Source organism: Solanum dulcamara, chromosome 10, assembly GCF_947179165.1.
Source record: "Solanum dulcamara chromosome 10, daSolDulc1.2, whole genome shotgun sequence".
Lineage (NCBI taxonomy): Eukaryota > Viridiplantae > Streptophyta > Magnoliopsida > Solanales > Solanaceae > Solanum > Solanum dulcamara.
The window spans coordinates 4110385-4122392 of NC_077246.1; the positions used below are offsets into that span (position 1 = coordinate 4110385).

General features: G+C 34.7%; 3 protein-coding genes across 3 annotated transcripts; all 3 read left to right on the forward strand.

The window, feature by feature from the left end:
• The first annotated feature begins 14 nt into the window (after positions 1-14).
• On the forward strand, positions 15-5990 carry LOC129871024 (uncharacterized). The gene is made up of 4 exons (XM_055945890.1): positions 15-103; positions 200-294; positions 4798-4990; positions 5505-5990. Exons 2-4 carry the CDS (start codon positions 235-237, stop codon positions 5633-5635), a joined length of 384 nt encoding a protein of 127 aa, XP_055801865.1. The 5' UTR covers positions 15-103; positions 200-234; the 3' UTR covers positions 5636-5990.
• A 2078-nt stretch (positions 5991-8068) lies between these two features.
• Positions 8069-8539, forward strand: LOC129870990 (putative glycine-rich cell wall structural protein 1). The gene has a single exon (XM_055945856.1). The coding sequence runs from the start codon at positions 8069-8071 to the stop codon at positions 8537-8539; it is 471 nt and encodes a 156-aa protein (XP_055801831.1).
• A 2407-nt stretch (positions 8540-10946) lies between these two features.
• On the forward strand, positions 10947-11492 carry LOC129870992 (putative glycine-rich cell wall structural protein 1). The gene has a single exon (XM_055945858.1). It carries the CDS (start codon positions 10947-10949, stop codon positions 11490-11492), a length of 546 nt encoding a protein of 181 aa, XP_055801833.1.
• Positions 11493-12008: the final 516 nt, after the last annotated feature.

Here is a 12008-nt window from a genome sequence, read left to right on the forward strand (position 1 = left end):
AAAGCAAGAAAAAAAAAAAAAAACTTAACTGAATTTTTCCTTCTCTCTCTTTTCAGTAGAAAATTTAAAACCCTAAATCAATACATTTAATTATCATTACAAGGTAAGTAATTTGTGGGTTGTTATATGTGAGATTTTGTTTATTTTGTTAATTGTTTTGGGTGAAATTATGATTTTATTTGTTTTTTTTAAATGTTAGGAAAATTCAATTCAGTTGTATTTTGATACTGAGAGATGATAATAAGCAAAGAAAAGCCACCAGAACCACTTGATTTCTTTATTTGGACAGTTGAGGTACTTTTTTATTTTATTTTATTTGCATTTATCAAAATTGCACTTGTAGATCTTGTGAGTTTACTGCTTTTGGACGTTGAGGATTAAGGTTTATGTTGCTCGGATTCTTCAAAAATGTTTATATGGGTGTGTGTTGGTTTCTTTAAAAGTAGTGTATTTTTGGAGAATTTGACACGGGTGTAGTATTGAAAGTGAAGAGTTTGTGCAATTTAGATTAAGGTAGAAGGTTAGTAGGTAGTTTAAGTGTTGTGTGCGTGCATTTCAGTAGAATTAGCACTAATCTCGTAGTTTTTTGCCCTTCGATTTTTATTAATACTTGTTGTTCTTTGCTTCGGTTTAGCGTATTATTTTGATGTTGTTGTGGTGTCTTTTTTTAATGCTATGTAATGATTTTGTTATTTTTTGTTGTCTCTGCTTTGCGTCTGTATGTTATTTTTAACATTGCTTTGTTATGAGTTACTTGAGCTGAGGGTCTTTCAGAAACAACCTTTTCTACCCCACGAGGTAGGGGTAAGGTCTTTCATACACACTCTCCTCCTTAGACCCCACCTAGTCGGATTACACTGGGATGTTGTTGTTGTATGTTGTCGCTTTTGCCTTCCTTACTTTATTCTTTTGTATGCTTCAGTTGAGTCGAGGGGTCTATCGAAACAACCTTTCTACTTCATGAGGCACCACCCTAGATTGTACTTGTGGGATTACATTGGGTATATTGTTGTTGTGTGGTGCTGCTTTTTTTTATTGGTCATTTCTTGTATTTGGGTTCTTCTCATTTCTGATGTGGGATGCCTTTTTTCTTAATATTCGATTGTGTTTTCGGGTATTGCTAGGAGTTGGGGTGTATGATAATATTCTTGATTATCCGAATCTTGTGAGTGTGGTCGAGAAATGAACTTTTTGATCATCACCTCTGACTATGGTGTTGAAGTTTTGATCTGGGTAGTATTTGAAGCTTTTTTTTTCTCTGTAGTGCCTACGGCTCTAGGGATTAGAAATCTTGACTGTTAATAGTTGCCCAGAACATGATGCCTGGAAAAAAAATGAAAAATAAGTCTCAAGAACAATGGATGGTATGGGATATAGAAAGGTTATACTGGAGGTCATTTGGTGCGCGATTAGGTGTAAAATGAGGAGCTCAAGAGTGAATTTGAAGAGTATTTATTCAAGAGTCTTTCATGAACTTAGCACAACAACATACCCAGTGAAATCCTACTAAGTGGGGTCTGGGAAGGGTAAAATGTATGCAGACCTTACCACTACCTCGTGGAGGTAGAGAGGTTGTTTCCGAAAGACCATCGGCTGAAGTGCATCAAACCCAAGTAAAAAAAGAAAATAGCGACGAAAGCACTTTCTGCTTGCTCAAGATCGATAATTAAGGTTGGAGGATTCAACTAAAGAGACCACTTTGAAAGAAAAGGGTGTTTTTGGATAGGAAAACATGGTTATGCTAGAAAGCTTTTTGGAAATTGGCTTGGTTACAAATGCACAAGACCACCCCCATTTATACTTGTCTATGGATGGTTCTAGCTATTATTCTAGATATATTTACAAGAATGATCTACTTAACCTAGCAAGACGTTAGAAGATCTAGATATTTCTTCAAGATATTACACTAGGTCATTCTAGAAACTTTACTTAAAAAATCTATGATATTCCAGAAGATCAACTTTAATTTTTTCATACTCCCCTCTTAAAGTGATTATTTGGAAATTATTCCAAGCTCCACAGTGAGGAACTCAAAGAAGCTTTAGGAAGTGACTTGGTGAATATGTCATCAATATTCTCCTGACACTGCACTTCTAAAGTGTTAATAGTTCCATCAAGAATTTTTTCTCGGATGAAATTATGTTCCACCTCAATGTGCTTAGTTCTTGCATGGAATATCGGATTATTTGCAAGCTTGACACTTTGATCGTTTCCAAAAACTATAGTTGGGTTTGATATAGATAGATGCAAGCCCTCAACAAGTCTTTGGGGCTAGGCACATTCTTGAGTAGTAAGAATTGATGTTTTATATTCCGCCTCCGTAGTTGATAAAGATTGAGTCTTGCTTCTTGTTGCACCAAGAAACACCTGTTCCTCTACAGAGTACAATATAGCTCGATATAGATCTTCAGTCATCCAAATCGCCACTAAGATCAGCTTCAGTATAATCTGTTAATATTAAATCATTCTTCTTCAGGAAAAAATAAAGCCATATCTATATTTCAGAATCCTCTTCGCAGCTTTCAGGTGAGGCTTTTTTAATGATTGAATAAATCTGCTGACATATCTTAACAGAGAAGGTAATATCTAGTCTTGTAATAGTCAAATGTAGAGGACTTCCAACAAGAGCTCAAAAAGGCTTGGGATCTGCAAGGAGTGAGCCTTCATCACGCCTTAACCTTGTGTTTATCTCAAAAGTAGCACACTTTTTACTTTGCTTCAGCCCGAACTTGTTGATAAGTTTCTTGGCATATCCTTCTTGAGTGACAAAAATGCCTTCACTTGTGCGACTTGACAAAAGTGCAAGTTCCATCCATTGGAATTCGTTCTCCAGAAAAAAAGGAAAAATATTTTACAAACTCCACGCGATTTCAGTGGGAATTCTTAGAATCTCTGAGATGTGGGAAGTTTGGCTTAGTTTCAATCTAGCATCTTTGCCAAATCCTTTTATCTGACTTTTAGTAAATGGCATGTTCCATTTTTATGTTGTTGTGGTGAATTCAGTATCCTACATGCTACATCTTTCTGTTCAGTGTCTCATTTTGCAACCTGTGTGGCCACTGTATAAAATGTTTTTTCTTAGTTAGTTTGAGGACTTTTGTTTAGGTTCCCTAAAATCAGTTATGAATTTTCAATGTTCGTTTCGCAACTTCACGTAACAAGTCCATCTGACAGATGCACCAGAATAAGACTAAAAGAAACATAGTATTGATCAATAAGTTCTCATAGAGGGAGGAAGAAACAAAAATTCGTGGTTATGATGGAGAAACTGAAAAAGTACACTTGCACGGAAATTTGACATAAGAGGGCTAAAGTGGAGAGATGAACTGATGAATTAAACAAGGTTTTCTCCCGAGAGATTAACTAAATCATAAAATGAGTTTTTTCCCCTCCTTTCTTCTTTTTCCCCTCGAGTTTTCTCTGTATGTGTGTGGGTGGGGGTGGGGGTGAGGTGTTAAGCATTGTTCATGCACAAGCTTAGCACTCTGTTTTTGGCTCCCTTTCCACCTTCCTCGGAGTCAAACTCTCTCTGTCAGTAGCTCCTTGGTTTGAAGCTCATGGCCTATTATCGGGTCCTTCAAACAATCATATCTTTGCCTCTGGTCTTGAAAGCATTCTAATCTGCAAAGTGGAAGAAGTTCTAGATAGGGAATAACAACCAAAGTCTATCTGCTCTGCAAGTGTGCTTTATTCTTTTATCTGTAGAAAAATGCGTGTTTCTTTTTGCACTCTTCTTTTGTTTCATTTTGTTTAGCAAAGACCTGGTCAACAGGCTTTCGTGTCTTTTGCAAAAAGGTAATATACTTGAGAATTTTTATTTTTTTTTAAAGTAAAAAAATTGATTGCTTATTTGGTTGACTCCGCCTATTAGAGTGTTTAATTCCTTTTAGATGACTTTGTGTCGATTCGTCATCCATGAGCTGTAGATGATGTGTCGACTTTTGAGGAAGTTAGCTCATCAGCAAGTAATCACATGTGAAGTAGAGCTACAGCAGACATATGCCATTCTTCTTACTACTGCTTAGGATTAACAATTTATCTCTAGTGTGTGTATAGACTGATGAGTTGAAGTTGATATGAATGACATTTTAGTTAGATATTTTGTGAATTGAGGAACAGAGTCAAATCCATCGACATATGCCAAGGCTAATGTCAAATCCATGACTTGAGGAACCAGTGACTGATTTATGGGAGCATCTGTTCCCTGTGTTCTTCAAAATCCTAAAAGAATTAGTGAATGGATAATACTTTGAATGCTTTGAGCTCATGTAATTATTAGGTGAAAAAATTTATTTAGTAGTTTTAGATAACCTGCTTGCGAAGACGTCCCTCCTTCTGTCAAGTTGCCTTGTATGATAAGTTGGCATACTTATTCACTATTACAAGATGGAGCTTGATATCTTTTTATAACTGCGGTGTCCGAGGCAGCTTGCGCACACCTCGACTTATTCCACCAAATACCTGACACCTCCCACCAACAACAAGGACCGGTAACACTGTCCACTCTATCCACCAAGGCTAGCTGTCTCTTGAACCTGAGACCTCATCGTTATCACCCGCTTCATTGGCCATTAGCCCACAAGGCCGCACCCTTGGGTGAAAAATGGAGCCTCATATTCTTAAGTGGGATAGTTGTAATTTGCGATAAATTCTTATTATCCTATGTTCTCTGACCTCTATCCATTTGATTAAGGTGTTAATTGAGGGAGACGAAAAAACATGAGGTTGAGGAATAAGATATGTTCACGAGGGAACGTAACAATGACTGACATTCTGTTACCGCTATTGTTTTGCCAGGATGTAGGTTTATGGTTAGAAGAAATAAATCTTGGCAGCTATCGTCAAATTTTCAAAGAAAATGGTGTTAATGGGGAGTATTTGGAGGGGATGTCCATGTTCACGACTGAACAGATTCTCCGGTTTATAAGAAGATGCCACATGAAATGGGGAGACTTCATAACGTTGTGTAAGGAGTTGAGGCGGATAAAAGGTTCCTATAATCTCTCTCTCTTGGCTCACTAATGAAACCATATCTCTTAGTTTGATAGCTTTCTTTGTCCGACTTTCCAGAAATATGATTACATTTTGTTATATGTTATTTTTAATCAGCTTTGATTGGTGACTCACTCGTGTTTTCTTTGTTTGTGAAAAAACCCCTTTGCAAAACTTGAAGTTGGGACTTATTCACTTGCCAATACGGTGTGATGGTTCCATGGCGCTATATTCCTCTACCTCGTTAGTTATATGTATTCTGTTTTGAATTCCTTGGATTTTGCACACACATTTTGTCATCTGGTCTTGATCGTCACGTCAAGCACTGTCGACATTCTCTAAAACTCTCTTACCTTACTAAGTACATCTAAACAGATTTGTAAAATCATAGCTAGTGATGCTTCATTTTTTTTTTCTCGAGATAATGGGAAGCTATTGAAATACTCCAGTGAATCTGCTGTTGCTGTCCTATAGTTCCTTTTATCTTTATTGATTCAAATTCATGTCTTCAGTGGCTTGCTTAAAGGGAGAGCAAAAATTCCGGCGACCATGGTGGGCCCCGTCTTGTCTCTCCGTAGTGTTCATGAAGACAGCCAAGCGTAACAGGCAGTGTAGAGTGGTTTCACTGAAGCTGGAACCTTAAGACACTGATAACGCCATCTACGCCATCTGTGTGTGTCATTAGTTATAATATATATAGAGGAGAGAAGTGGAAAATCGCTTCCCTCTGCTTATTTCCCTTGTAATTTTTTCCCCCTCTTCTGCCCAAGCATTTTATGTATACGTAACTTTGTAGTCTCTACATTTTCTCTTTGATTTTAGTTTGTGATGTTTATAGTTTCAAATCAAGAAAATAGATGACTCTTATGTAAATTTCAATGTGTAATGTTTTAATAGTTTCTAAACTTGAATTGTAAGTTTAGCACTAGACAATTACCTGCCTGCAGATTGAATGTATGTGAACTCCTGCTGCTATTACATGTTTGATTCTCTCTCCAGCCTCCCTTCCCCTCCCTCTCTTGTGTTCACGACTTGGAATACTAGATATGACCTCAAAATAACAAGGGCAAAGTCGGCTAGTGATGATGGGGGATACTAGATATGACCTCAAAATAGCAAGGACAAAGTCGGCTAGTGAGGCGATGGGGGATAAAACTTTTAAGATTTTTAAGTTTAATTACTTCTTCTTTCTCACTTTATACGACATAATTTAGATTTCGAGGATCAAACAAGAATATCTTTTACTAGGGGTGTACATGGACCGGGTTGGTTCGAATTTTTTACAAATCAAACCAAACCATTTGTGTCGGGTTATTAAATCTATAAACCAAACCAAACCAATAAAAGTCGGGTTTTTCGATATCAATTTTTCTCGGGTTTTTCGGATTTTTTCGGGTTTCTCGGGTTTTTTGGATTTTTTCGGATTTTTTTGGGTCTCTCATAGTATCTAATAAAAAGCACAGAGCAGTGCTTCTTAAAAAGAGTTCTACTACAAAATATCAACATATAAGATTGAGGCACAACACTGTTTGAAGTTTTAACTTTATAAGATAAGTTTTTTTTTATATTATTTAGATGGGCTACTTAAGTCCAAATCTAAATGTAAGAAAGAAAACAAAAATTATGAAAAAATTTTAAAAAATATTTATAAATTACATTTTAATAAATATTTTTATGTATAACATAATTTAAAAGTAGTATATCTATAATTGGGTCGGTTTGGGTTCGGTTTGACTTTTTTTAGTTAAAACCAAACCAACCCTATAATGGTCGGTTTTTTTTTTCAAACACCAAACCAAGTCAAACCAAACCACTAGTCGGGTTTTTTTTCCGGTTTGGTTCGGTTTGTCGGTTTGGTGCGGTTTATCGGTTTGTCCTGTACAGCCCTATCTTTTACTGTAATTTATTCATATCTACTTTAAATATTTGAAATTGTTATTCATACGACTTTAGTACTTTTTATATAGTTTCTAAATATGTACATTATTTTTTTTTAAAAAATAAACATTAAAATTGTAATGCACGGTTAAAGTAGAGAAATTTGACTCTCGAAATCTGTACTATTTTATGTAAATCTGTACTATTTTATGTAAATTGGGACCCAAGGAGTATTATATTTTTAATAAAATAATCTTTGTGAAGCAAATAACTTCTTAATAACAAACGCATGATATAATATGCTTTTGTAATAACTCTCTTTATCTTTATTGATGTTAAACTATGTACATTCAGTTAATTTATAATTAATTTTCCGTTTTGCAAGTGTTTATTAATGGTTAAATTTTCACTAACCATGCCCATTACCTATAGTATTTAACCTCTTTATGTTCAGGTTAATTTTAATAGTAACTCAAATGTTTTTACAAGCAATCTAAAGTAGTAGTTTAGCACTTTGATGGTTACTTCAACATTCAGCCTCACCAAACAAAGATCACAAAGGCAAAGTAAGAAATATATATACTCTTCCTTTTTCTTGATATGATATAGTCCGTGAATTCATAATGAGTATAATATATCTACGTACATATAGAAAATATACATGTATGTATGAGTATTTTTTTCCCCCAATATGTATCGATTTGATCGGAGTTCTCTTATTGAGAATGCTCAATAATATTTGAGGAGGACTCGAACTTCTACACTATTTAACAGAAATTTCACCATCGAGACATCTTGAAAGTGAATTAATCGTGTTTCATGAATATGATATCTATTTAGTTTGTTGTACATGGAATATTATATGACAAAGATGTATCTATTGATCGGTTATGTCATATATATTATCATGAGTTGGACATCCAATTGCTTCACCAGTTTAAGGGCTAATGTAGCCTTTCTCCAATAAATATTAAATTTGAACATATGATTTCAAAAGTACGTATCCAAATCTTAAAGGTTGAACTTAACAAATTTTCGAATTCTAAATTCATCTCTATTTCGATTGATCTTATTGAACTCGCTCTAGATTCGACTTTACGCCATACTTTTCATTGTGGTTTAATACGTCTCATTTTAAAAAACTAATAATTTGCAATATATATATTTTTTTGCAGTGCTAACAATTATAGGTGCAAAAATGTCATGCAAGTTGATGCTTCTTATTATTTTGGGAGTTGTAGTGCAAACTTCCTCTGCAAGGAAGCTTCTTGACAATCCAATATTACCCAATTTACTCAACTTCAACGGTGGATTTGACCAAATTTTAGGAGATCTTGGCGGCGGCGGTGGAGGAGGCGGCGGCGGTGGAGGTAGTAATGGTGGATTTGGTGCTGGCTTCGGATTTGGTGAGGGTCATGGATCGGGTGCAAATGATGGATTTGGCCAAATTGTAGGAGGTCTTGTTGGTGGTGGCGGCGGCGGTGGTGGCGGCGGTGGAGGTAGTAATGGAGGATTTGGTAGTGGCATTGGATATGGCGAGGGTCATGGATCAGGTGCAAATGGTGGTGGTGGCGGTGGTGGAGGTGGCGGAGGCGGCGGTGGTGGTGAAAATGGTAGTAGTGGTTTTGGGTCCGGAGGAGGATGGGGCCAAGGTGGTGGTAGCAATTGATCCCACCATTAGCTTAATTTTTCTTTTTCTTTTTCTTTTATGTAATAAGTGAAGCAAATTAAAAGCAAACAATTTGATATATATATATATGGCCAATGGCTCTTGAGTAAATATTTTGCTAATTTAAATTAAACTTTTTGATAATTAGAGATTGATAATAATGCTTGATATAATGTTACTTATGTTACTAAGAAAACAAAATTAATGTTGTTGAAGAGTAAAAATTAAAATACAAAAAGCTTTAAACCAACTACAACAAGCATCAAAGGCTATCTATACACCTCTGGTCGATTTTATAATTACGTAATTTAAAAAGATTAATTCAGTCAATTTTTTTAATAAAGATCAATAATTATTTAAAGTCGATCATATTTGATTGATGTTTTCGCTAGGAAATGCCTATTTTAAGTAGTTGTCCCAACAAAATTTCAAGAAATTTGCATGAGGAATAATTATAAAGAGGGAAGAACTAGGGATTTTGGACAACCAAGATAAACCTTCATCCAAATTCAATTGCAAATTTACAATATTAGATTATTTAATATCTAAACATTGGTTGTAAATGAGAAATCATACAAGAATTAAACTACAATTTACTCCAACAATTTAAAGAATTTGTGGGGAGTTAACTTTTGAATTATTGATTACAGTATTTGGTCTCTTGATCAGAGGATGTACCGGAAATAATTTTACTATTCCACAAAGGTAGCTGGTCTCTTGATAAAAGGGTCTATCGAAAATAATTTCATTATCCCACATAGATACTGAGATTATAACTTATATAAGTTTCGAAAGAAAAAAATGAATTTTAACTTTTCAAGACTCTATTTTTTTACATAATTTATAATGGAATTTGAATATTTGATCATCTTTCGAGTAATTAAGTCATTGGATTTCAAGATTTCAAAGTTCAAAATGGAATGCATATACTCCCTCGGATTCGTCTCAAAATATTTGTTGTATTTATTAAAAATATTTGCCTCAAAATACCCCCTTCATTCACTTTTACTTATTCATTATTTTAAAAATAGATTTTTAATTTTACTTGTCACTTTTAACGTAGTAAGAAAAGAAAAACTTTTCCCTATTTTATCCTCAATATTAAGTACTTGTTTTTCACATTATTTTTCAAGACTTAAAACTATTCATCAATTAATATAAATATTATGATAAAATACTCATATTCGTCATTATTTCTTATGAAATGTGCAAAGTCCAAAGTGAACAAATAAAAAGTGAATGAAGGGAAAGTATTTGTCATTTTATAAGTTCAAGATTTTTTTCCCATTTTACCCTTTGATCATAGAAGAATACAAATATCACCTCAATTAAAAAATATTATATCTTAGAAATATAAATTAGTTAAATACCCCTCCTAAATCCTAATTAATATTTACGGAACGTGTAAATGAAAAACACGACAAATATTTTGAAAGGGAGGAAGTATTATTTTTCTACTTCCAATAAATATCTAGAAACGCAAGATATAATTTTAGTAACTCCTTTTCTTTATTGATGTTCAACTATACATACATTCACTTCATTTTTTTTACTTTTTATTTTACGGTTTGCAAGCATTTATAGATTAATCAATTGTACTTCCAATTAATAGTCACTAACCATGCCATTACCCATAGTATTTAACCCCTTCCTATTCTAAAATTTCATAGCATCTTAAGTATTAATACAATATTCTAAGTAATATTTTAGCATTTTCATGGCTGTTCAAGCATTTAGCCTCACAAAACAAAGGCCACAAAAGCAAAGTAAGATACATTCCTCTTCCCTTCTTTCTTGATGTGATATATAGATTTATGTTGCTTGAACTTTTTAAAAAATACTAACAAATTCATGTCAGATATTCTAAAAATAATATATTTTTGAAGAATTCAATACGAATTACGTAATATTACTGCATCCGCTATTTTGCAGTAAGTCTAAATTCAAGATAATTAGATCGTTTTCTAAACGAAAATAATTAAACAACGTGTATATGATTTGAGCTAACAATGGAAGTCATAATGACTAGTGTTAGCTTCCATATTTTGTGGCGATTTCGTCGCAAAAACTCTTACTTTTATTGGTGACTGCATGAGTTGCCAAAAAAAGTCACTTAAAATTTATTTCTTGTTGTGGTTGTCGAAAGTGGAGCAAACTATTGAAAGGGATTTAATCGAATCTCGTTCGTTGTGAAATAATATTGAGTAAAATAAGATAAAATGATTTTGTATTTATACACATTGCATTATTGAATTCCCTTATCATTAACGAAAAGTTTTGTGTTGTAGTATAGGTGATTTTAAAATTAGCAGATACCTCAATTTAATTCAATTCTTTTGTTAGAACTAACAGAAATCCTGAGAAGAAAATGCTATTTTTGTGTGCAGTGCTAAAAGTAGATACAAAAATGATATGCAAGTTGATGCTTCTTGTTGTTTTGGGAGTTGTGGTGCAAACTTCCTCTGCAAGGAACTTCAACGGCGGATTCGACAATATTTTAGGAGGTCTTGGTGGAGGTAGCGGTGGTCGCGGCGGCGGCGGAGGTAGAGGAGGTAGTGATGGTGGATTTGGTGCTGGCTTTGGATTTGGAGAGGGTCATGGATCGGGTGAAAGTGATGGATTTGGTCAAATTGTAGGTCTTGTTGGCGGTGGCGGCGGCGGCGGCGGCGGTGGTGGTGGTGGAGGTAGTGATGGTGGATCTGGTTTTGGCATTGGATATGGCGAGGGTCACGGATCTGGTGCAAACGGTGGTGGAGGAGGTGGTGGTGGTGGTGGAGGAGGTAGTGATGGCGGATCTGGTTTTGGCATTGGATATGGAGAGGGTCATGGATCGGGTGCAAACGGCGGTGGTGGAGGAGGTGGCGGCGGCGGCGGCGGAAGTGGTGATGGTCAAAATGGTGGTAGTGGTTTTGGTGCCGGAGGAGGATGGGGCCATGGTGGTGACGGCAATTGATCCCACTATTTTTCATGTATATGCTATTTCATCAATGGTTCTTGAATAAACATTTTGCTAGTGCCAACTTTTTGATTATTAGATATGTTGACATGATGTAATTCTACTCATGTTTTTGACCAAATCAACTATTATATAGTAATGAATATTTTTTAATATACAACAACAACATTATCCATTGATCAAAATGCAACATACATTCTACAAAGGCAGAATGACCAGAAAATTCACTGCCACTAATGATATTACGTCTTATTTTTTTATACCTTCAATCTCATTAAGATCATTCACAAAGGAAAATCTTTTAGAAGAACTTAATTTGATGGGAATTTAAACGGTTTATCTTTAAAGGAAAATCTTGCAGAAGAACTCAATTTCTTCTAATTTCGTACAACTCAAAGGTGATATTTTTATCTTCTTATAAGCAAGAAAGTTCAAAATGTTGCCTAAGGAATCAACATTTTATTTATATATATGGTTCAAAAGTTCAAAGAATAAAGCAGATTCCCTCACTTT